This window comes from Eleutherodactylus coqui, chromosome 4 (assembly GCF_035609145.1).
Source record: "Eleutherodactylus coqui strain aEleCoq1 chromosome 4, aEleCoq1.hap1, whole genome shotgun sequence".
Classification (NCBI taxonomy): domain Eukaryota; kingdom Metazoa; phylum Chordata; class Amphibia; order Anura; family Eleutherodactylidae; genus Eleutherodactylus; species Eleutherodactylus coqui.
The window spans coordinates 37,398,473-37,425,056 of NC_089840.1; the positions used below are offsets into that span (position 1 = coordinate 37,398,473).

Sequence of the window (26,584 nt, forward strand, 5' to 3'; positions counted from 1 at the left end):
AATTCATATCCATGAGTGTGGCACTGCTATGGGGCCTAGCTGAGCAGGGATGTATGGCCAGCCCCACGCTGCCTGTAGCAACTGCTTATTATCTGTTCCTTATACTATTCCCTCCTTGCTGACTGACTACCGCAGGTGGGATCCCCAGCAATGGTCATAGAACCCTCTCTGCTTGATACATGCACTGCCCACCTGAAGATCAGCTTGAAGAATATCCATAAGGTGATACAGAAGGCCAATGAAATCCTGTGCAGCATCAGCCAACCCTCGGTGTGCAGTGGAGTGCTCCTGTCTTCTCGAGGAGCAGATTATATATCCGGTGTAGTAGACGTTTACAGGCTGTCCAAGGGAATGGAAGGCGGGATGAAAACGCATAACATTGACTGTGAGCGATTAGGACTTGTCCTCAGGGATATTGAGATGTCATGGGATGATTTGCAGGCTTTCCAGTCTATTTGTCCACGCTTACTACTGGCATTGCCCTTGCAATCTGTTTTAGATTATGCAGCAGAAGGAGTGTTCTCTGACCTAAGTCCATGTCTTCAGAGTTGTTGTGGCATTTGTCTGATGGACAGACCGGTGGAAGAGACGCCATCTGAAGTGAAAATCGGCATGCTTAACGTTGGAGGACACCCCTACCACACTAGCTGTGCCAACTCCTGGCTACACTGCGTGGACTCTACATTGCCTGTTATAGTAACTGTTCTGTTTGTATGAGACTAAATCATATCAATGAGTGTGAGCAAAAAAACGAAAGAACATGCCTTTAAATGTGTGCGATTTGCAGCGGTCGCCGATCGCTGATTCTGCAATAGGAATCCAGGTGTGTGAAGCCGGCAGGAAGACAGGACATGCCCCCTTTTTTTTTGTCACGTTGTGGAAAGAAAAGTCACTCATGTATGACCCAATTAAAAAAAATGGGGTTCATATTCGTTCGAGATTTGTGTGTTTAGCACAAATCTCACCTTATAGAGCTCCGGCGATGGAAAAATAAAATGGCTGCGGCTCTTGGGATGCGGCGACACAAAGCAAATCTTCAAAAAAAAAAGTAATTTTAGTGTACAAAAATAGCAACACATTATAAGGGCTATTTCAGACGACCGTATATCGGCACAGTTTTCACGCCGAGCCGATATACGGTGTCCTTGTCTGCAGGGGAGGGGGGGGGAGGATGGGAGAGTCAGGAGCAGGAACTGAGCTCCCGCCCCCTCTCCGCCCCTCGCCACTAAAATTGCGCTGCCCCATAGAACGGAGCTCATGTGTCATTCGTACTGTACTGGGAAAGCTGTAAAAAGTAAACCCACGAAAAATGGCGCAGTTGCATTTTTTTCCATTTCTCACCACTTTAAAATTTTTGCAAAACTTTTTCTGAACATTATCCTTGTATATATACATCCCGGATGAACGATGTATCCACAAGAGGGAGCCATTCATACTCCAGAGACCCCGGAATCATTCGACAAATGGGAACTCTGGGAGTGCTGACGTTTTCTGGTAACATCAGGAGGTTCTAGAAGGAAACAGTTATATCATCAGTATGACGGTCATACAGCATATTCTGGGGTCAGTGGCTGCAGGCAGAGGGGTCACTTACTTAACACAGCAGTGGATTAGGAGCATGGCGGCTGTATGGAACAATGGAGATCAGTCCTGTTAAACCCCATTTAGATACAACGATTATCACTCAAAAGCTGTCTTTTGAGCAATAATCGTTGTAACTACACTGACATCCTGCAGTTTTCGTTAAGCCATTGCTCATCCTTGTCTTTCAGCCTAGGCAGGATATGAAGAACACAGCGGTCCAGCTGTGTTCTTCATACTCTGATCAGCTGTATAACGGCTGGGTGCTCCGAGCAGAGAATGGCTGGATGCAGAAGACAAGAGGCCCCACTCGGAGCGCAAGGTGATCACACAACCTTTGAGTGATCACCTTGCACTGCAAATGGACACAACGATTATCGCTCAAAATACATCTTTTGAGCGATAATCATTGCGTTTAAATGGGCTTTTATAGTTACATTTCCACTAGATTAACCCCTGCAGGTCCATCAACATTCCTTTGGGTTAGGAAGGGTAAGGTTTCTTTTTAGATAGAGCACCTACTGAGGAGACTTATAGGACCACCCATGCTCTGCTGGGAAATTAATGCAAATAGAAAGATGCAACAATGCCTCTGCAGCGCCACCTATTGGAAGGCAGCATTCCTATAAGTCAGTGTTAGGGTGCGGGCAGACGAGCGCATAAACGGCGCGTTTTTGCGACCAAACGTATATACGTGACCATCTGAGGCAATGGTTTCGAATGTATTCGTTCACATGGGCGATTTTACGGCGCGTAAAAACGGCAATTCGAAAAAAAACGGAACATATGCGACCGAAATACGCGCCAACGCATATTCGATCGCCGAAAAGACAGGAACAAACGAAAATACGCTTTCTAGCTCTGGTCGTGATCGGTGAAAAACGATCGCTCGGGCGATTATACGTTGCGCTCGTGCGAACGTAAATACGCCTACGCTCGTCTGCCCGCACCCTTAGACTTATCTTTTGTAACCCTGCATGTACATTTCCTGTAGTGGTCTTACAGATGTACTTCGCCTGCTGCTCAACACTTGTAAAGTACAACACTGATTATAACGGCACCTGATTGATCGGGTCTTGGAGGAGTCCATTCTCTTCTGAGGGACCATCTATCTGCTTCATCTCTCCATCCTTGGACGCTGCCATGTTCTTCCTCCTACAACACTAATAACAGAACAGATTACAGATCTTGTAGATTATGTCTCCCGTGGAGTTTTCTATCATATAATAATTAGAGATGAGCGAGTATACTCGCTAAAGGCAATTGCTCGATCGAGCATTGCCTTTAGCAAGTACCTGCCCGCTCAAGATGAAAGGTTTGGGTGTCGGCGCGGGGGAGCGGTGAGTAGCGGCAGTCAGCAGGAGGGAGCGGGGGGGAGGGAGAGAGAGATCTCCCTTCTGTTCCTCCCCGCTCTCCCCCGCAGCTCCCTGCCTGCCGCCGACACCCGAACCTTTTGTCTCGAGCGGGCAGGTACTCGCTAAAGGCAATGCTCGCTCAAGCAATTGCCTTTAGCGAGTATACTCGCTCATCTCTAATAATAATCTTATATTTATATGTAGGAGATAAAATCTCTCAAAACGGACTTACAAGAAAGATCCCAGCAGAGAGAAGAATCACTACAGCCAGAGCAGCAGCAACAAGGGAAAGTCGTAATGTGAGAGTCCGAGGACCTGCAGGAACATAAATGACACAAATCAGAGAGGGTGCGACCTGGAGAAATATACTGGTATACCCACAGGAATATACATATATACTATCTGATAATATAGTGTATTAGTCACATAGTTGGTGTCATTATACAATGTATATGCCTGTGGGCGATATAATATCCAATGTGCCAGTCTATAGTCTACAAGAAAATATATTAAACAGTGTATATAATATCCATTTAATAATCTAAAAATGTATCAGTTGATAGTCTGGGTGATTATATAATGCATATAGGTGTGCTATAATAGCCATATAATAATGTACGATGTACCAGTCTATGCTCCGGGATACTACATTATATATAAACAGGTCCTTGTAAGATCTCCTCTACTCTCCTCATTGCACAATTGTCTCCAAATGCCCATTTAGACGGGACGAATGCTGGGCAAACGATGCCCGACACTCGTCCCCACACATACTCGCTCTCCTACTGCTGCACAGGAGCTAGTATCGCTGGCTCACAGAGGGGCGGTTGGAGATTTCTCTCCTCGCACTTCCCCGCCTCTCTCCATTCACTTAACATAGCGACTGTTCAGTACTGAACGGCTGCCATTTACACTGAACACTCATTGTTCAGCTCATCGTCCATCATTTATGCTGCATCAACGATAGATGATGAGCTCATCACTGATCGATCAGTGTAAATAGCAGCCGTTCAATACTGAACAGCTGTTATGTTAAGTGAATGGAGAGGGGCAGGGGAGTGCAAGGAGAGAAATCTCCTGCAGCCTCCCTGCCGGCCGCTCTGTGAGTGAGCCAGCTCTTCTAGCTCCTGTGCAACAGCCTGGGAGCGAGAGTATGCGGGGAGAAGTGTCGGGTATCGTTTGCCCAACATTCTTCCGTCTAAATAGGCAACAAGATTTCTCCACCAGAACATGAGCAGCTTCTACCCTCCCCGGCCGTCTCCTTCCCCTCCATCTTGTAGGCTGTAAGCCCTCGGGGCAGCATCCTCTCCCGCTGTATCATTTAGTTTGTGTACACTGTGCCTGTTTATCATATGTAATGTATTAACCCCCTGTTCTCATACATACAGCGCCAGGAATTAATGGCACTTTATAATATATAATAGTAATGGTGGATTCCTGTGCTTGCCGTCTTGGGCCCGGAGCGAGGAGTGAGCGGGACCAGACTGTCACTAAACTGAAAACTGAAAACCAAATTTATATTCAGGTCAACAAACGCAACGAGCGCCGCGCCTGCAGCATCAACGAGCGGCCGCAAAACGAGACCCCAGTGCTGGGACAGATGTAGCAGAGTCTAAGATGACTGGGGGCCCTTTTACACGGGCCAAGAAATCCTTCAGTTTCCTGCGATCAGTGAGAATTTGAATGTTTATCGTTCAGTCTATAGGCACACGGGACTGAACAAAGAACAACAATTTATTTCATCGTTCAGCTTCTGCATAAAAACTGGACAGATCGGCCCGTAGAGACAGCAAATCATTCATCTATGAACGACGCCCGTTTACTGTGAATGGAGGCGGGCGGCCGAGGTGGAACAACCGATTCTGCCACCATTCACTAATAATGATCGTTGCTGTGTGAAAGCAGAGGAAGGAGCATCTCTAGGACGACCTGCCGAGCATCTGCGCCCCTCAGGTCACCCCTGTAAATGACCCTACACCAGCTGACCATCGTTTAAACGACTGCATGAGCGCCAACGTCACCGCTAAGGTCATCAGCGCTGGTGCAAAGCGTTTAGACTAAAAGACATCATTGGGTTGTCGCTGGCTTCACATAAAATGTGAAGCAGGGAGCGTTTACACGTAACAAGAAGCCAGCGATCCAGCGATAGTTTTTTTGGCTGACTGAATGTCAGCGATAAACAACCGCGAACTAATAGGGAGCATTTTTTTCCCATTTACACTGAACGATTATCACTCAGATCAGTTTGTTTGAACGAACTTTGCGCAATATTATTAAGGCTGGTTTAGACACAACGATTATAGCTCAAAAGATGTCTTTTGAGCGACTTTTAGCGATAATCGTTGTGTGCCTTTTACAGCGCACGGTGGCCGCTTGGGCCACTTGTCTTCTGCATCCAGCTGTTCTCTGCTCGGAGCGCCCGGCTGTTATACAGCTGAGCGGGGAATGAAGAACGCAGCTGGACCGCTCTGTTCAGGGACCGGGATACAGATGAAACAATAGTATCAGCTGTATCCCGCTGTGAATTCCTGACAAGGCTGATCTTTCTCTTTCAGCAGGCTGAAAGACAACGATGAGCGACGGCTTAACGAAAACACAATGATTATCGCTCAGACGGCTTTGAGCGATTTTTGAGTGAAAATCTTTGTGTATAAATCAGCCTTTACTTGTAAATTGGCCATCAATCTGTTATGATAATTTCTTGTACAGCAGTTTGTTTACCCTTTAATTACATCACAAAGGCTTTTGTTGTGATAATAAGAGAACAATAGCTTTTTAATGGCTTCAGATAACTTTCTGCAACAGGTTATCACAGAGGAGGTAACATCTGCTTCATCTGGACTTCTGTAGTCTTTGGTTTCACTACAGCAGCCATGACCGGCCATATGTGTGATGTGACCGCTGGAGCCAATGATTGTCTGCAGTGATGACAGTTATGTACAGAATGGCTAGCTGAACTACTTTATATCTGTCCCTCAGCTATATGTCCAACTTGATGGGAACAAACACAAAACTACAGCACTGCTACAGATGGGGGCGAGAGAAGAGACAGCTTTATGGTTTATTACTGGGTAAAATACTGTAACTACACTGCTGTGCCCGGGGCATAGAAAGTGTGAGGTCAGTATAATACCCAGTAATACCCTCTTACCTGTAATCTCCAGTACATGTGGTATAGAAGGTGTGAGGACAGTATAATACCCGGTAATACCCTCTTACCTGTAATCTCCAGTACATGGGATATAGAAGGTGTGAGGTCAGTATAATACCCAGTGTGAGGGTTATGAACATACTAATTTATATATGTATGTATCTTTGATATACGTTTCCGGAGGCTTTAGGCCTAAATTGTACACTCTATTCTGTGTCCTATGAAAAGCTCTGATAAATGCTTGTACATTTAGGTTAGTACTTAATTACATTAAGTAGAGGTGTAATCTTAAATGTCCATCATGTCTCCAAGATCTTGTTAATCTCGTTACAATGATCAAAGGATAATGGAATGCTTCGATCATTAACTGCTGTCTAGGGCATGTGATTAAAAGTAGATTGTGATAAAGAATCAAGGTACTACACAGTCAGTCTACATTCCAACAAAAGAAGCCATGTTTATTGAGAAAACGCAATTATTCACCACCTTAGTACTTTGACCTCAGTATAACAGATTGAACTTTGTAACACTAGCCTTTGCACTGATACGCCTACTGATACTCCTTCTATTTTTTGTATAAGAAATGACAATGTACAGAATAAACACAGATTGCTTCTAGACACAGGCCTGATCTCTGTGTTTCATTGCTTTCTCACGGCGGCCGCCATAACCACCTCTGATTTGGAGCCTCACAGCATATTGACGGAACATTGAATTCCATAACAGTAATTGGTGCCCAAAACGTGGGGCTTGAAGGAACAAGAGGACCACCTGCACCTCAAACCCCCCCGGACCCAGATGGGATAAGGAGCCACTCGGAACCACGGATTTACAAAAACTGCGCAGTAAGGTAAGGCTTTATCTTGCCACAATCTATCCGTGCTTCTTGGCTGCTCCTTTCCTGTCCGAGGGGTAAGAAGTGCATGCCTCTTATAAATCTTCAAGCTTTTTAAGAATTCATATGGTGGGCTGAATATGCTGTGCAGGTGTTCTTTAACTGTTATTGTCTTTATTTGTTACTTTGCATGGTCAGTGTACAGAATATGAAACCCTCTTGCCGATCTCTGGAAGGCATGGTATAAATTGTACCAGGGAAGCCTAAAAATTTTCAGGGATAAAATCCCTGATGGGAGCCTCTTATAGGTATAAGAGAAGTAGTTGAGACGGGGGAAAAATAAGCAGGGTTGGGAGGTACCGACACTTACAGACAAGTGAGGAAGTACTGACACTTAAAAAAAAAGTAGTAACTGACATTCAAATGTTTTTGTCTTTATGTGTGCCTGTTTATGCACGAGTGAGTGATTGATGAGTTGACCTGATCGAGGGAACCTGACCTCCGGGGTGCAAATATAAATCTCTGTGTCCCGTGTTAACAGGAACCTGATCAGTGACGCTGAAAGGAGTCCCTAACAAGGCCACGATTCTGAACAGGGCCCCCTGCAGTTCCGTTTGTATATTTCAACGGTCAGGGGATTGTTTTATGTGTGTGAAAGGATAAAATAATAAGCCTCTTGGTGTACATAAACCGCCAGCCATGGGCAATACTGCTGGTAAAGAGGATAAGGTATGGAAGACAGCTAAAGAAATTGTACAAGAAAGAGAAGGCAGAGCTGCAGTTGGTAGAGGATGTGATAAATTATTTAAGCACATAGGATATAAAGGGACAGGAGTATTAGATCTCCAGCAGTGGGAAAGGTTTTCAGACAGTCATGCTGGGTGGGCAAAAGATAATGGATTACAGGAAATGTTGAATAGTTGGAAAAAGGCAAGTAGAGATATAGAAGATGCAGGATATCAGAGAAAAGAATTCAAAGGACAGATATATTATGCTCCCCCATTGCCAGGTCAGTTCCCTCTTCCACCTCCACCCCCTCCTTCATCTCAATTCCAACAGTCTCCCCCACCCTATGCCAAGCCATCCACTCCAAGGTCAAACACTGGACAGGAGGGATGGACCTGCTGGCATTGTGGACAACAAAACCCGGATTGGAGAGAGAGCTGCCCTGTTTGCGGAGCTCCTCGGCACAAACTGGTTATGCCTATGCTCACTAGATCCAAGGCTAGTGAGTGGAAGCATGGAGAAGAGGACAAGGAGGAGATGCAGGGAGCGGAGAGTGGTATAGGAGCTGATGTAACACAGGGGGAAGGCAGAAGGAGCCAATATGATATGACCTCACAAAAAGTTAAATATAGACCATGGACACCTCAAGAGCATATGTCACTTATACAGCAATTACCAGAAGACCTATGCCTTTCTTTAGACAGATAGCACAAATACAAGACACATACTCTGCAACATCAGCTGATCTGGGTCCTTTGATTATGTTAAAAACAGGGGAGGCAGTGGGAACTATAATTTTAAATTATGTGAAAGACTATTGTGGCACAGATTGGGATAAAATTAAACATAGAGAATTAAAAAGTGGTAAGATATTTTTAATTGGTCTAGAACGTTGGGCAAAAGAAAAATTAAAAGAATCCTCCCTGTCTCTCTCTAATGTCACACAAGAGAAGGATGAAAGTGTAGAGCAATTTTATGCCCACCTTCAACAACGTTGGTCAGATCTGGGGTATAGGGGCATACAAGAATTGGGTGACCATGTACTTAGCATGGCCTTTGTAGAGGGGTTGCGAGAACCCTTGAGGTCTAAACTCATGGATAACAAGCCTGAGTGGAGACAATATGAAGCAGCAGGCCTGGTGCAAGCAGCCAAGGGCATTGAACTAAATTTAAAAATCAAAAAAGGACATAGCTCTGTTATGATAGCACAATACAGCACAGGAGAGAACAAAATAAACCGGGGCACCCATCCCAAACATAACCTTAAGTGCCATTTCTGTGGTAAGCCTGGGCACTTTAAACGGGAGTGTAGAAAATTCCTCCAGCAGAGGGGTAGTGAACCCACAAAAGCACGAGTCGCCAAGGGAGAAATAGAAAACCAAGATTGAATAGTAGGCGACCCTCTGCCCTTCTTCCCCATGAGCAATGTAAAAGAGGGTGTGGCCATTTTTCTTAAAGGGGAAGTACTCAATAAGGAAATTCCTTTCCTTGTTGATACAGGGGCAGCAACCTCAGTCATCCAAAGCCACCTAATTCCTCCAGCATACCGGCAAAATACAGCTCAAACTGTTGTAGGTTTTGAAGGAGTTCCTAAGAAACTTCAGGAATCAGACCCTCTCCCCATAAAATTCAGAGACCAGACAGTTTTAACAAAACTATTGGTGAGTGATGATATTCCACTGTCAGTTATGGGCACAGACATACTCTCTGCCCTGTCAGCTTCCATTCAGTTTACTGAAGAAGGAACAGTGCAGATTGATTTTGCAAAAACAAACGCAGAACAATTTTGCCAGATGGTGGCTTCCCTAGATGATCCACAGCCAATTTTCCTCTTAACTACAGAAGAGGAAATAATATTACAGGAAGTTCCACAGGAACTCTGGGCCAAGTCCAAAACAGATATTGGTCATATGAATGTGACACCCATGGTAGTCACACTAAAACCAGGATGCGTAGCCCCCCAAGTAAAACAATATCCATTGGGTAGGGCCCAAGAGGATTCTATAGGCCCACAAATTACAGACTTAATTCAAATGGGGGCACTACGGGAAATAACATCACCAGCCAATACGCCCCTCTTCCCAGTTAAAAAGAAAACACAAAAGGGACAACCAGATGTTTATCGCATGGTACATGATCTTCAGGAAATTAATAAAGTAACTGTACTCGACACCCCAGTAGTGCCAAATCCACATACGCTTTTAGCACAAGTCCCGCCCACTGCGACATTTTTTACAGTGATAGATCTTGCAAATGCGTTTTTCAGTGTACCGATCCATCCGGATTGCCAGTACCTTTTTGCTTTTACCTTCAAGGGTAAACAATACGTTTGGACCGTCCTGCCACAAGGTGCGCAGAATTCTCCAAACATGTACACCCAGGCACTCCAGTCTGTTTTGCAGGCCTGGACTCCGCCTGATGGAACTGTGCTGTTGCAATATGTTGATGACCTTCTGCTTTGTGCTGAGGATCTGAAAACATGTCAATCTGCATCCATTTCTCTTCTAAAATTTTTAGCAGAAAATGGCTGCAAGGCTTCAAAGGAAAAATTACAGCTTTGTAAACAAAAGGTTGTGTTTCTAGGCCATTGCCTAGCTCAAGGAACCAAACATCTCACAGAAGAACGAAAAGCTGCAGTTCAAGCCATTTCTGTACCTTCCTCTGCTGCCAAACTCCGCACCTTTTTGGGGCTTGTCTCATACTGCCGTCCTTGGATCCGTTCTGCCTCATCCCTGATGCAACCACTCTATAATTGTCTTCCAAGTGTTCCTTTCTCTCTCACTCCTGAAGCAACTGACAATTTCCATACACTAAAACTCTCTATTCTCAGTTCTCCAGCACTGGGAATTCCTAATTACACTCTACCTTTCACTCTCTTCTGCACTGAACTTTCTGGTCATGCGACGGCAGTGTTGACACAAAAACATGGAGGACGTCCACGGCCACTTGGGTATTACTCCATGAGATTGGATCCGGTGGTCCAAGGAGCCCCCTCCTGTGTCCGTGCGGTAGCAGCAGTACAAGCAATGGTTGACAAATCTTCTGAGTTGGTCCTGGACTACCCCCTAGTGGTTCTCACCCCTCATGACATCCAGAGTATACTCACTGAAGTACAACCTAAACACCTGTCTCTAGCTCGTCAAATAAGGTTACAATGTGCCTTGCTCATGCCTCCTAACATCTCCTTCCAACGGTGCACTACCTTGAACCCGGCTACTCTTCTTCCAATCGAGTATCCCGATTCAAATGGGGGGGTGGGGGATTTGGGTACTGCAGATCAGTTATTTTTAAATTCTGTACAGCATGATTCTGATTTATTTGATTCAAAACACCAGCATGATTGTCTAGAATTGATGCAGCAAGAAACTGCAGGTTTTGAATCAGTTACTGAAACGCCTATTGACAATGCACATTTTGAGCTTTTTGTAGATGGTTCACGGTACCAAGGTGAGGATGGCCGATTCCATACCGGGTATGCAGTAGTCACACAACATGATGTCTTAAAAGCAGAAGCTCTGCCTCCGCATGTCTCAGCACAAGAAGCGGAATTGAAGGCCCTCACTGAGGCGTGTAGAGTGGCAGAAGGTAAAACAGCAAACGTTTACACTGATTCCAGGTATGCATTTGGCATAGCTCATGATTACGGCCCAATATGGAAGGCCAGACAATTTTTAACTTCTGTAGGACAACCCATTAAGAATGGTGCAGCAGTACAGAACCTTATGAAAGCCCTACTCCTACCGGATAAAGTAGCAATCCTAAAGGTGAAAGCTCATACTAAAGCCGACACTGCAGAAGCAAAAGGCAACGCCCTCGCAGACTTCACAGCAAAGGCAGCGGCCTTCAAACCATGGAAGAAAGAAGAAAAGATACTGACTGCACAAGTCAGAGACTATGATTTGGACTTTGATAAAAATATGGACATTGATGTACTAAAGACATTACAGTCACAAGCCAGCAAAGAAGAAAAAGATAAATGGACTAATATGGGAGCAGTAGAACAGGGTGGCGTATGGCAAACAGGCAGTAGAACTTGCCTACCACGATCCCTGTACCCCATGATGGCCCAGCTGATCCATGGAAAGACTCATCTATCGAAGGCAGCTATGCTACTGACGCTTGAGAGAGAATGGGTGGCCCCTGGGTTCTCTGTAACTGCTGCATCATTTGTCCAATCTTGTATGATCTGTGCCGTGAGCAACCCAGGACAGAAAGTAAAGGTCCCGCAAAAACACTTGCCTAGGCCACTCTACCCATTTCAGAGATTGCAAATTGACTATATTCAGCTCCCACGTGTGGGGAAATATGAATATGTGCTTGTTGTTGTTGATATCTTCTCAGGTTGGGTTGAGGCCTACACCATCACCAAGGCAACTGCTCAGGCAACAGCAAAGAAGCTCATGAATGAGGTAGTCTGCAGGTATGGGGTACCAGAGGTAATCGAGTCAGACAGGGGTACACATTTCACAGGTGAAATAATGCAACACATCATGTCTGCCCTGGGTATTTCCCAAGCATTTCACACCCCTTATCATCCACAAAGTAGTGGGAAGGTAGAAAGGATGAATGGTACCCTAAAACTAAAAATACAGAAAGCAATGAAAGAAACAGGCAAACCATGGACTGAGTGCCTCCCATTGGCCCTTTTCTCAGTCAGATATGTGCCTAACAGAAAAACAGGATTATCACCATATGAAATCTTGTTTGGGTGTGCACCCAGGTTGGGTCTGTACTTCCCACAGGTACTGCAGGCCCAGTATGGTACTCTAACTGACTATGTTATGTCCTTAAATGCACGCCTAAAGGCAACACACAATCAAGTGTTTTCTTCAATTCCAGATCCAAATTCTCTTGAAGGAACGCATGATCTGCAGCCCGGAGATTGGGTAGTGACAAAGAGACACGTGAGGAGGACATTGGAACCAAGGTTTGACGGCCCGTATCAAGTGCTGCTCACAACCAGTACTGCCGTCAAACTAGAGGGTAAAACCAATTGGGTACATGCCTCACATTGCAAAAAGGTTAAGAAACCACAATATGAGAGAAATGAGACTATTCCTGGTGCTTGGAATTCTCCTGCTTATCGCCAGGGCCTGGACCCTGACGCCAGCGGGAAAGTTGAAATTGGCACAAACTAAGGAAGGAGGTGTTGTTAGAAGCTACTGGGGTTGGGCAAATAAAACTAAAGCCAGACAGCAAGACGAGTTCATATGTGAAGGCAATCATAGGTGCATAATAGCCAATTTTACACTAGGAGAGACCAGTGGCTTATATGTCCCCTCCAATAAATGTAAAGGTCGTTCATATGTCATACAGGAAGGAGAGCATCCTTGGATAAACATTATCAGTAGAGTAAATATCTCATGCTATAAACTAACCCAAGGATGTGTGGCTCATATAGATAAGCAGTTCACATATGAGCATCTTTCAAAAACGTTAATGTGTAAGGGTGACCAAGTTGGAAGAGGAGGCACAAACCAGACAATATCTTTAAAAGATACATATACTCTCCTGTGCATTAATGGTACGCCTATAGCCAACTCTCTAATGTGGTTAAACCTTTTGACCGTCCTGGAAACAACCCCTGTGGTACACACTGACAATTTAGTTAGGCTCCCCCATACATGTAAAAAGGTCTCAACCAAACAACAGAGGACCATAGTGCAGTTTAATATATCTTTCCCTGTAATAAAATCATGCTCTAGAATGAAGAGAGAATGGTACGATACTCTTCTTGGAGGAATAGGAGCAGGCACAGGGGTTTTAAATTCAATAGATTTAGAAGTAATGAAAAATAAGATGGCAGGGGAAGGAATAATATAATAATAATAATCTTTATTTGTATAGCGCCAACATATTCCGCAGCGCTTAGGAAGGAAGAGATGTGTCTAATCTGGTCAATATTCAGGCACAATGGATGCCCTCCATATTCCTCCCCCAACATCTTGCATTAGGATATAATAAGGATGTATTAACGCTTTTTAATCTGAGTTTTGGGGCTCAAAATGATTTGTTTGTAAATATGAGTAAATTCATAAACTATACACAATGTAGCCTGCAATATGTATATATGATTCACGAGAAGGATAAAGCACAGTCAGATTTGATGACAAAGAATGAAAAATTGTGGAGAAATATTTTCAAGAATGTAATTCCAGTAGCATCCTGGATACGGCCCCGGGCTGATAGTGTAGAATGCTCTGATGAATATTGCACTGGAGAAATGACTTTTTATGATGTAAAAGACACAAGCCTGATGTGTGAGTTTGTAGTACTACCTGTGGTGTTCGGACCGCCTCTATATGCTTTCCAATATTGGTTGCCCAAGTTCACAGGTACTATGATTGATAGTGAAAATAAAACCCATGGCATAGAGAACTGTGAAGAAACACTGGATGGCCTAGTATGCGGACGGAGTACAGCCGCATATGAGCCATGTTTCCTGCAGCCTTCAGTCAGCATATGTGATTGGACGGTGCTACCGGCGTCTTTCCATATGCTGATAGAAGTTGGCCCCCAATATATATGCTTTGTTACCAACCAAACTAAAACCACCAGTATGTATAATCTCACCACTCCATTTTCTGGATGTTTACAGAACATATCGGTGATACATTGGTTTACAGAAACTTACACCTTTTTGCCAGATGCTAAAGCTGCAATAAAGTATTACTGGCACCCAGATGCTATCCCTATGTCAAATCTGACTATATCCTTGGGTAGAATTGTAAGACTAATGAAAGACACTGAACACCTTCAAAAGCATTTGGATGTTACTAACCTCTCCTTATGGAATTAGAAAAACAAACTATATGGGTAGGAGATAAGTTGGTCAGCATAGGTAATAAGATCCAGAGAGACACAGAATATAACTGGTATGATATTTTTACTGGATGGTCACCTACAGCAGGAAAGATGATGGATTTTATGTTTCACCCATTACTAATACTGTTTCTTTTGTTCATTCTTTTGAGTGTTTGCAACTTATGGACATTCTGTGGGATACGGAGACAAGCAAATTATCTGGAATCGCTCCCTCTACGATATCGTTAAAACAGTCAAAAGAGTAAAAGAGCAACAACAGTGGGGATCCAGCGAAGAGGATAGAAAGACCGGCAGGGGTGGCTTAGCACCCTTGATAGTACCACAACAAAGGCTCTTTTCAAGATGGACTGTTTCAAATGGGGGATTGTGACGGTTATGAACATATTAATTTATATATGTATGTATCTTTGATATACGTTTCCGGAGGCTTTAGGCCTAAATTGTACACTCTATTCTGTGTCCTATGAAAAGCTCTGATAAATGCTTGTACATTTAGGTTAGTACTTAATTACATTAAGTAGAGGTGTAATCTTAAATGTCCATCATGTCTCCAAGATCTTGTTAATCTCGTTACAATGATCAAAGGATAATGGAATGCTTCGATCATTAACTGCTGTCTAGGGCATGTGATTAAAAGTAGATTGTGATAAAGAATCAAGGTACTAGACAGTCAGTCTACATTCCAACAAAAGAAGCCATGTTTATTGAGAAAACGCAATTATTCACCACCTTAGTACTTTGACCTCAGTATAACAGATTGAACTTTGTAACACTAGCCTTTGCACTGATACGCCTACTGATACTCCTTCTATTTTTTGTATAAGAAATGACAATGTACAGAATAAACACAGATTGCTTCTAGACACAGGCCTGATCTCTGTGTTTCATTGCTTTCTCACGCCGGCCGCCATAACCACCTCTGATTTGGAGCCTCACAGCATATTGACGGAACATTGAATTCCATAACACCAGTAATACCCTCTTACCTGTAATCTCCACTACATGGGGTATAGAAGGTGTGAGGTCAGTCTAATACCCAGTAATACCCTCTTACCTGTAATCTCCAGTACATGGGGTATAGAAGGTGTGAGATCAGTATAATACCCAGTAATACCCTCTTACCTGTAATCTCCACTACATGGGATATAGAATGTGTGAGATCAGTATAATACCACAGTAATACCCTCTTACCTGTAATCTCCAGTACATGGGATATAGAAGGTCTGAGGACAGTCTAATACCCCAGTAATACCCTCTTACCTGTAATCTCCACTACATGGGGTATAAAAGGTGTGAGGTCAGTATAATACCCAGTAATACCCTCTTACCTGTAATCTCTACTACATGGGGTATAGAAGGTGTGAGGTCAGTATAATACCCCAGTAATACCCTCTTACCTGTAATCTCCACTACATAGGGTATAAAAGGTGTGAGGTCAGTATAATAACCATTAATACCCTCTTACCTGTAATCTCTACTACATGGGGTATAGAAGGTGTGAGGTCAGTATAATACCCCAGTAATACCCTCTTACCTGTAATCTCCAGTACATGGGGTATAGAAGGTGTGAGGACAGTATAATACCTAGTAATATCCTCTTACCTGTAATCTCCAGTACATGGGGTATAGAAGGTGTGAGGTCAGTCTAATACCCAGTAATACCCTCTTACCTGTAATCTCCAGTACATGGGGTATAGAAGGTGTGAGGTCAGTCTAATAGCCAGGAATACCCTCTTACCTGTAATCTCCAGTACATGGGGTATAGAAGGTGTGAGGTCAGTATAATACCCCAGTAATACCCTCTTACCTGTAATCTCCAGTACATGTGGTATAGAAGGTGTGAGGTCAGTCTAATACCCAGTAATACCCTCTTACCTGTAATCTCCAGTACATGGGGTATAGAAGGTGTGAGGTCAGTATAATACCCAGTAATACCCTCTTACCTGTAATCTCCAGTACATGGGGTATAGAAGGTGTGAGGTCAGTCTAATACCCCAGTAATACCCTCTTACCTGTAATCTCCAGTACATGTGGTATAGAAGGTGTGAGGTCAGTATAATACCCCAGTAATACCCTCTTACCTGTAATCTCCAGTACATGGGGTATAGAAGGTGTGAGGTCAGTATAATACCCAGTAATACCCTCTTACCTGTAATCTCCAGTACATGGGGTATAGAAGGTGTGAGGTCAGTATAATACCCAGTAATACGCTCTTACCTGTAATCTCCAGTACATGGGGTATAGAAGGTGTGAGGTCAGTATAATACCCAGTAATACCCTCTTACCTGTAATCTCCAGTACATGGGGTATAGAAGGTGTGAGGTCAGTATAATACCCAGTAATACCCTCTTACCTGTAATCTCCACTACATGGGGTATAGAAGGTGTGAGATCAGTATAATACCCAGTAATACCCTCTTACCTGTAATCTCCACTACATGGGGTATAGAATGTGTGAGATCAGTATAATACCACAGTAATACCCTCTTACCTGTAATCTCCAGTACATGGGATATAGAAGGTCTGAGGACAGTCTAATACCCCTTAATACCCTCTTACCTGTAATCTCCACTACATGGGGTATAAAAGGTGTGAGGTCAGTATAATACCCAGTAATACCCTCTTACCTGTAATCTCTACTACATGGGGTATAGAAGGTGTGAGGTCAGTATAATACCCCAGTAATACGCTCTTACCTGTAATCTCCAGTACATGGGGTATAGAAGGTGTGAGGTCAGTATAATACCCAGTAATACCCTCTTACCTGTAATCTCCAGTACATGGGGTATAGAAGGTGTGAGGTCAGTATAATACCCAGTAATGCCCTCTTACCTGTAATCTCCACTACATGGGGTATAGAAGGTGTGAGGTCAGTCTAATACCCAGTAATACCCTCTTACCTGTAATCTCCACTACATGGGGTATAGAAGGTGTGAGGTCAGTCTAATACCCAGTGATACCCTCTTACCTGTAATCTCCACTACATGGGGTATAGAAGGTGTGAGGACAGTATAATACCCAGTAATACCCTCTTACCTGTAATCTCCACTACATTGGGTATAGAAGGTGTGAGGTCAGTATAATACCCAGTAATATCCTCTTACCTGTAATCTCCACTACATGGGGTATAGAAGGTGTGAGATCAGTATAATACCCAGTAATACCCTCTTACCTGTAATCTCCACTACATGGGGTATAGAATGTGTGAGATCAGTATAATACCCAGTAATACCCTCTTACCTGTAATCTCTACTACATGGGGTATAGAAGGTGTGAGGTCAGTATAATACCCCAGTAATACCCTCTCACCTGTAATCTCCACTACATAGGGTATAAAAGGTGTGAGGTCAGTATAATAACCATTAATACCCTCTTACCTGTAATCTCTACTACATGGGGTAAAGAAGGTGTGAGGTCAGTATAATACCCCAGTAATACCCTCTTACCTGTAATCTCCAGTACATGGGGTATAGAAGGTGTGAGGACAGTATAATACCTAGTAATATCCTCTTACCTGTAATCTCCACTACATGGGGTATAGAAGGTGTGAGATTAGTATAATACCCAGTAATACCCTCTTACCTGTAATCTCCAGTACATGGGGTATAGAAGGTGTGAGGTCAGTCTAATACCCAGTAATACCCTCTTACCTGTAATCTCCAGTACATGGGGTATAGAAGGTGTGAGGTCAGTATAATAGCCAGGAATACCCTCTTACCTGTAATCTCCAGTACATGGGGTATAGAAGGTGTGAGGTCAGTATAATACCCCAGTAATACCCTCTTACCTGTAATCTCCAGTACATGTGGTATAGAAGGTGTGAGGTCAGTATAATACCCAGTAATACCCTCTTACCTGTAATCTTCAGTACATGGGGTATAGAAGGTGTGAGGTCAGTCTAATACCCCAGTAATACCCTCTTACCTGTAATCTCCAGTACATGGGGTATAGAAGGTGTGAGGTCAGTATAATACCCAGTAATACCCTCTTACCTGTAATCTTCAGTACATGGGGTATAGAAGGTGTGAGGTCAGTCTAATACCCCAGTAATACCCTCTTACCTGTAATCTCCAGTACATGTGGTATAGAAGGTGTGAGGTCAGTATAATACCCCAGTAATACCCTCTTACCTGTAATCTCCAGTACATGGGGTATAGAAGGTGTGAGGTCAGTATAATACCCAGTAATACCCTCTTACCTGTAATCTCCAGTACATGGGGTATAGAAGGTGTGAGGTCAGTATAATACCCAGTAATACCCTCTTACCTGTAATCTCCAGTACATGGGGTATAGAAGGTGTGAGGTCAGTATAATACCCAGTAATACCCTCTTACCTGTAATCTCCACTACATGGGGTATAGAAGGTGTGAGGTCAGTCTAATACCCAGTAATACCCTCTTACCTGTAATCTCCACTACATGGGGTATAGAAGGTGTGAGGTCAGTACAATACCCAGTAATACCCTCTTACCTGTAATCTCCACTACATGGGGTATAGAAGGTGTGAGGACAGTATAATACCCAGTAATACCCTCTTACCTGTAATCTCCACTACATGGGGTATAGAAGGTGTGAGGTCAGTATAATACCCAGTAATATCCTCTTACCTGTAATCTCCACTACATGGGGTATAGAAGGTGTGAGATCAGTATAATACCCAGTAATACCCTCTTACCTGTAATCTCCACTACATGGGGTATAGAAGGTGTGAGGACAGTATAATACCCAGTAATACCCTCTTACCTGTAATCTCCAGTAAATGGGGTGTAGAAGGTGTGAGGTCAGTCTAATACCCCAGTAATACCCTCTTACCTGTAATCTCCACTACATGGGGTATAGAAGGTGTGAGGTCAGTATAATACCCAGTAATACCCTCTTACCTGTAATCTCCAGTACATGGGGTATAGAAGGTGTGAGGACAGTATAATACCCCAGTAATACCCTCTTACCTGTAATCTCCAGTACATGGGGTATAGAAGGTGTGAGGACAGTATAATACCCAGTAATATCCTCTTACCTGTAATCTCCACTACATCAGTATAATACCCAGTAATACCCTCTTACCTGTAATCTCCACTACATGGGGTATAGAAGGTGTGAGGTCTGTAAAATACCCCAGTAATACCCTCTTACCTGTAATCTCTAGTACATGGGGTATGGAAGGTGTGAGGTCAGTATAATACCCAGTAATACCCTCTTACCTGTAATTTCCAGTACATAGGGTATAGAAGGTGTGAGGTCAGTATAATACCCAGTAATATCCTCTTACCTGTAATCTCCACTACATGGGGTATAGAAGGTGTGAGGTCAGTAAATTACCCAGTAATACCCCCTTACCTGTAATCTCCACTACATGGGGTATAGAAGGTGTAAGGTCACTATAATACCCAGTAATACCCTCTTACCTGTAATCTCCAGTACATGGGGTATAGAAGGTGTGAGGACAGTATAATACCCCAGTAATACCCTCTTACCTGTAATCTCCAGTACATGGGGTATAGAAGGTGTGAGGACAGTATAATACCCAGTAATATCCTCTTACCTGTAATCTCCACTACATGGGGTATAGAAGGTATGAGGGTAGTATAATACCCAGTAATACCCTCTTACCTGTAATCTCCACTACATGGGGTATAGAAGGTGTGAGATCACTATAATACCCAGTAATACCCTCTTACCTGTAATCTCCAGTACATGGGGTATAGAAGGTGTGAGGTCTCTATAATACCCCAGTAATACCCTCTAACCTGTAATCTCCACTACATGGGGTATAGAAGGTGTGAGGTCTGTAAAATACCCCAGTAATACCCTCTTACCTGTAATCTCTAGTACATGGGGCATAGAAGGTGTGAGGACAGTATAATACCCAGTAATATCCTCTTACCTGTAATCTCCACTACATGGGGTATAGAAGGTATGAGGGTAGTATAATACCCAGTAATACCCTCTTACCTGTAATCTCCACTACATGGGGTATAGAAGGTGTGAGATCACTATAATACCCAGTAATACCCTCTTACCTGTAATCTCCAGTACATGGGGTATAGAAGGTGTGAGGTCTCTATAATACCCCAGTAATACCCTCTAACCTGTAATCTCCACTACATGGGGTATAGAAGGTGTGAGGTCTGTAAAATACCCCAGTAATACCCTCTTACCTGTAATCTCTAGTACATGGGGCATAGAAGGTGTGAGGTCAGTATAATACCCAGTAATACCCTCTTACCTGTAATCTCCAGTGCATACGGTATAGAAGGTTTGAGGTCTCTATAATACACCAGTAATACCCTCTTACCTGTAATTTCCAGTACATAGGGTATAGAAGGTGTGAGGTCAGTATAATACCCAGTAATACCCTCTTACCTGTAATCTCCAGTACATGGGGTATAGAAGGTGTGAGGTCAGTATAATACCCAGTAATACCCTCTTACCTGTAATTTCCAACAGGTATTCCCGGGTCTCCTCACTGACTGGGTTTGTGATCCGGACACGGAGTCTCCTCCCGGCATCTTCTCTCTGGGCACTCGGGATAATCAGTGTCCTATTGTCATCCATCAGCCGGTATCTGTGGGGGAGAGACCCCCCATCCACCTCCCAGGTCACAGCCGCCTCCTCTCCAGAGAACTGGACGCTCACAGCAATGTCCTGACCGAGCCGGCTGGAGTTACTGGTTATGTTGGAGATGAGAACTGGATCTGGAAGTATGAGGAGAAGGTCAGTGACCATCAGTAATGTGACATCAGCATGGACATGAATCTAGGTGCTGTATAGAGTGCTAGCTCTGCTGACATTATCAGATCCCACCCAGTACCTGCCCCCTATACTGACCATCAGTCATGTGATCTGCAGCCCCCTCCCCATATACAGTCACCAGTGACTACTGATCCTGTGTTATCGGCCTCTATTACAGGAGGACAGAATTCAGGTTTCCCATAGAGGACAATAGAGAAATGTCTCCTGTGATCCACCAGCTCTTACCTAGTACAGTGATGGCTGCAGAGCGCCGGAAGCCTCCCGAACTGTTGTGACGCCAGACAATATACACACAGGAGTCGTCCTTCCTGGCATCTGTCAGCCTCCAGCACCCGCTGCTTGTGTTTAGGTGGAGTCTGGGGTCCCAGTGATTATAGGACCAACTATTATCACACCACAACTCCAGTAGTTTAGTCTCTCCAGCTCCACATACTCTGTCCAGCTGCAGGACATCTCTTGTATGAGGACATTTCATGCTGCAGTCAGTGATGTCTGATCCTCTCCGCACATAGACTGATGAGACGGATGACAGGATCTGGATGATGAGGACACCTGTGAAGACACAAATATGGAGAGAAGTGTCAATGCAGCAGAGTTCCTCCTCTCTGGAGACATCCTTGTACATTTCCTCCAGGCTGCTCTCAGTTTGCTCATTACTAAACCTTGGTTAAAGCAAAATAACTGCCAAAAAGAATCCAAGGAGCAAAAGTAGTTCAACTTTATAAATCAGTAAAAGGATCCAAAAATGTGAAAATGCCGACTGGTTCTGTCCGCACTCTGATGGGGTCTGGTATTACCAGTTAGATAAAGCAAGACAGAGCTCACACCGCTGTCAGGAAAATGCAAAGAAAACCCCAAAAGTAAGACCTGAGGTCCCTCTTACACGGCCGTAGGCGTTTTTACATGCCTATAGTACACTAAAACCACGACCGTGGGAACGAGCCCTTAGTGTCCGTGTCCTGTGACTTGCGCTCACCCGTGTGAATCCGTCCTGAGGGCTTACTCCGATGGGTGTATTTTGCATCAGTATTTTGTGAGCCAAAACCAGGAGTGGAGAGAAAGTATAATAATAAGATTTGCCCGTCTTCAGGAATTTGGACCAACTTCTGGTTTTATCTCACAAAATACTGCTCCTTCACACGGGTGCTGCAATCTTTGGCTGCCCGTGTTGTGGCTGAAAGTCGCATGAACAAGAGGCAGTCCAACCTTGGTCGCGGCTGCATCTCCCGTTTTAACATGCTGCAGCCCGGAATACCGGTAGGCAAGGGGAGGGAGTTTAGCAGAGCTAGTGTGCTAATTTCCCACCATAATCTGCCCCCTCCCTTTGCCGGCAGTCGGTAAGGGACAAAGAGTGGGAGCCGAGCAGAGCCGCTGCTAAACGCTCTCCCACCTCCCTTTTCCGGCAGCTCTCAGAGGCTCCCATAGGAGTCTATGTGACTGATCGGTGTATTCCAGCAAAAGATGCGTCCAGACCTATCTTTTCCAGTCAGAGTAAAAGCAGCCCGCCGGAATGCACTTCGTGCGCTATCTTTTCTGGCCGTCCGATTTTACACACCAAAAATAAATAAATAAAAAATTGCCCATCTGAACAAGAACATTAGAACCCAATGCTTCAGATGGTGGCGATTTTCGGTCGGCATTTTATCATGGCAAAATAGGCACCATAAACAGGCAGCCTAAGACTGTATATACACAGGTGAGGGTAACGTGAAAAACTCACCATTTTCCCTGCTATTTTGGGGCTTATTTACACGAGCGTATATCACCGGCTGATATATGCTGTCATCTAAGCAGCCCCCCACTGGCTCTTTGCCTCTCTCCTCTACTCTGGCGTTTGCGATGGGAAAAGGCAGAGTTCTGTCTCGCCCACTCCTATTGCTGGCAGCAGACAAGGGCTTAGCTCCACCCCCGTCCTGCCTACTCCTATTGCAAACCGCTCGGCTGGCTGATATACGCTCGTGTGTTCTACGTGTATTTGCAATTTTTATGTGCGATTGGCCGCCATGCTGCAGCCTTTTTTAATGCACGTTAAAAAAAGAAGAAAGATAACCACTCGCTTCCTGGATCCTTTTTCATGCGGTTTCCATAATAGCATGCATGAAAACAAGTGCGATAGGTTTTTTGATGCTCCCATAGAAAATAATGAACGATTCCTCAACAAGAATCACACAAAAATAGGACATGCAGCAAGTTTTTGGGTGCAAGAGGAAAAACTCCATGTGTGCGCAAACCCATCTGAATGAATGGGATCTTTTCTGTGTGAGTTCTGTGTATCTTGTACATAAGTAGCGCGGGGAAATCCCCCTAATGGCCCTTTTACATGGGCTGAGAATCTCATGATTCTCGTTTGCCTGACGGGACGAGCTGATGACGTCATCACCAACTTGTTCGCGCTCAGGCAGCCCATATAGACCGCACTATTCTCACTGACAATCCTGCAGTCCTCGGGTGCTTATGGTTCAGTGATTCACATTCCTATGTCAGTGTTTAAGCGGTATGATAAGAGCCCGAGCGGCGCTGGTTTTATGCCGGGCGAAGCTGGATGACTAACAAGAAGCGCACGATACTTATTAGTCGTTGGCTCGTGTTTACACTAATGATTATCGTTCAGTTTTGTTTGTTTGAGCTTTTATCTGAACGATAATTATAGAATCTTTCATGTAAACGGCGTTACTGATGCAAACCGAAGGAAACGGGTCAAATAAACCAGACTTAGTCTCCATTTGCATCAGTCAGATATCCGCCGGGTTTGTTTGTTTGAAATGTAGCTTTTTCTTACAGCTGAACATGGACAGAAGCATCAAACGGATCCATTAAACAGAAGCACAAAAGGATACAAACAGAATCATTTCCCATGTTATTGTGTTATTGCTATTTGCCTCTCCCAAGTGTAGTGTAAAAAAAAAAGACTAATATATATATATATATGTATATAACTGCATGCCAAGTGTTGCAAATTTGTCTTCCCAAGTTCAGGGCTAATGCCCACGGCCGGATTTCTGCTGCGTGTAACGCCGCGGCACTGCAGCTATTAGGTACTGCGGAATTCTGCAGTGTGAAATAACCAGCACAGCGGAAGTATAGCGTGACTACGCACCCCACCCACTGCCGGCCACGTCGTGCAGGACTCGCACAGCGGATCCGCAGGTGAGTATGGGGTCTTTGGGGGGGCACTGTGACGCACTCCGCTGCCAGGATGCCTGGAGTGCCCTGCGGTTGGCCGTAGCGGTCACCTGATTTCATGTGGCCCCCCGCAGCTGAAGAGGAGGTCAGGGCAGCGGGAGCCGCTTAGTTGGGTTCCCGGAGCCGCAGACAGGTGAGTGTACTGGGGTTTAATGTTCTCACCTGTCCCGTGTACTGTATATGAATGGGACAATCCTCCAGCCCTCCGCACGGCCAGGAGCAGGACGCCCCCTCCGGCACTGCTGGGCTGTTGTGTCCCGCCGCCCCCGTTATCAGAGCACTTGGATGAGGAGGGTCTGCAGGTATCAGCAGGTCCCAACATGTCAGCTGGAAGAGCCTGAAGGAGAGAGCCGGGAGATGGGAGAGCGGACACTTACCGAGCAGCGCCGACATCACGGAGGAGACACTTCAGTGCAGACACACCGGGATGTCACAGTCAGTGATGAACACATTATTATTTATGGGAAACAAAGCTCAGCCCGGGGATTGTGGAGTCTGGGGAGAAACAGTTGGGATACAAGAGGTGGAGTAACTAAACAGGTGACAAGAACAAATGTTTAGTCATCACAGGATACACTTCCATCTGTATCCCCCCTTGCAGTATTCCTCCGCCCGCCTGCTGCCCTGTAATGTCTGTGACTTCTCAGTCTTCGCCTCCCCTGCTGACTGCCGTCTTGTACCCCCCCCGTGCATCATGGGGCAATTCATCTACAATCCCCTCCCCCCAGTGTATCCCGGGGCAGTTCATCTATTACCCCCCAGTGTATCCCGGGGCAGTTCATCTATTACCCCCCAGTGTATCCCGGGGCAGTTCATCTATTACCCCCCAGTGTATACCAGGGCAGTTCATCTATTAACCCCTGCTTCATTGATGAGATCCCTGCCCCCCCTTCCCCCATTGTCCCAGATGACCTGCGCTGGGAGTAATGGGGGGTCTCCTGGAAAGTGACTTCTGTAGGATTCAGCGGGTCACATTGGGTTCCCGAGGAGCGGACCGCTGCCGATATCTCAGCCGTAAAGCAGCAGATAAACAGATTAAGGCTGGGTTCACACGGGGCGTATTTTCGTCGGAAATTTCGCGGTTTGGCCACAGCAAAAACCCGCGAGATTTCCGCCGGGAAAACCGCCGCGGCGGCTTTGAAGCGGTCCGGCCGCATGCTTTTCCGGCTCTCCCATAGAGGAGAGCGCGGCTGTAACATAAATAAACAAAAAAAACGAAAGTAAACAGACATGCTGCTTCTTTTGAAACCGCGGCGGCCGCAGCCACGGTTTCAACCGGATTTACCGCAGCGGATTAGCCGTCCCGTGTGGACAAGGTTTCTGAGAAATCTCATCCACATGGCTGGCTAATCCCAAGATTAGCGGCCGCGGGCGGATCTGCTGCGGCAGAACCGCGGCAAATCTGCCCTGTGTGAACCCAGCCTAAAGAGGGATTTTCCAATATGGACCTTATGGCACTTGTACCTGTGGGGAACCATAAGAAGCTCCTCAGAGTGGCTCTAAACCTTAGGTCAGGGGTGTCAAATTAACTTTAACTGAGGGCCACATCAGCCTTATGGCTGCCTTCAAAAGGCCAATTAGTTGTAAGACTGCATTGTAATAGTGCCCGCAGTAGTAATAAGGTCCCTCATAGTGACCCCAGTGGTAAGTGACCCTTATAGTGGCCCCGGTAGTAAGTGACCCTTATAATGGCCCTGGTAGTAATAATGACCCCTATAATGGCCCCAGTAGTAAGTGTCCCCTTTATTGATGGCCCCAGTAGTAATCATGTTCTCCCTAGTGGCCCCAGTAGTAATAGCAAGCCCCAACATTGCCACGGACACCTCAGACTCTGGGGTGGAAAAATCACTGGTCACAGACTATGGTGAACCACTGCTGCAGGCTGGGGGAGGGGGATGCCTTTCAGGTTCGCTGCACGGCCGGCAGTAAATGAGGTGGTGGGCTGGATTCGCCCCGCGGGCCTTGTGTTTGACATGTGTGCCCCAAGGAGTCAGAGGAGCATGGGTGGCCTTATAAGTCTCCTCACACCTTCTAGATGCTCTCCCTGAGGAGTAACGATACCCTTCCTCCCCCCCATCTATAGACCTCTTACTAGCCGAGCCAGAACCCTGCTGCACACTGATGGGAGGCAACCCCCCTGACACAGCTGTCTGTATATGGTGGTCTTCTCCTTTTGG

General features: G+C 45.1%; 1 protein-coding gene across 1 annotated transcript; it reads right to left on the reverse strand.

Annotated features, from left to right (window-relative positions):
- Nucleotides 1-1,125: 1,125 nt before the first annotated feature.
- Nucleotides 1,126-21,212, reverse strand: LOC136625228 (uncharacterized). Its single transcript, XM_066599269.1, has 4 exons — nucleotides 20,903-21,212; nucleotides 3,169-3,251; nucleotides 2,643-2,744; nucleotides 1,126-1,510 (listed from the first exon to the last, which is right to left on the reverse strand). Exons 1-4 carry the CDS (start codon nucleotides 21,195-21,197, stop codon nucleotides 1,376-1,378), a joined length of 615 nt encoding a protein of 204 aa, XP_066455366.1. The 5' UTR covers nucleotides 21,198-21,212; the 3' UTR covers nucleotides 1,126-1,375.
- Nucleotides 21,213-26,584: the final 5,372 nt, after the last annotated feature.

What these genes read in the sequence shown, in the direction of transcription:
- LOC136625228 (XM_066599269.1), bottom strand. Translation starts at nt 21,197, where the DNA reads ATGGTCACTGACCTTCTCCTCATACTTCCAGATCCAGTTCTCATCTCC. An exon ending in TCTCTGCTGGGATCTTTCTT is followed by an intron (nt 2,745 to 3,168) that starts GTAAGTCCGTTT and finishes TTCTGTTATTAG; the next exon opens with TGTTGTAGGAGGAAGAACAT. An exon ending in TCCAAGACCCGATCAATCAG is followed by an intron (nt 1,511 to 2,642) that starts GTGCCGTTATAA and finishes GTTTCCTTCTAG; the next exon opens with AACCTCCTGATGTTACCAGA.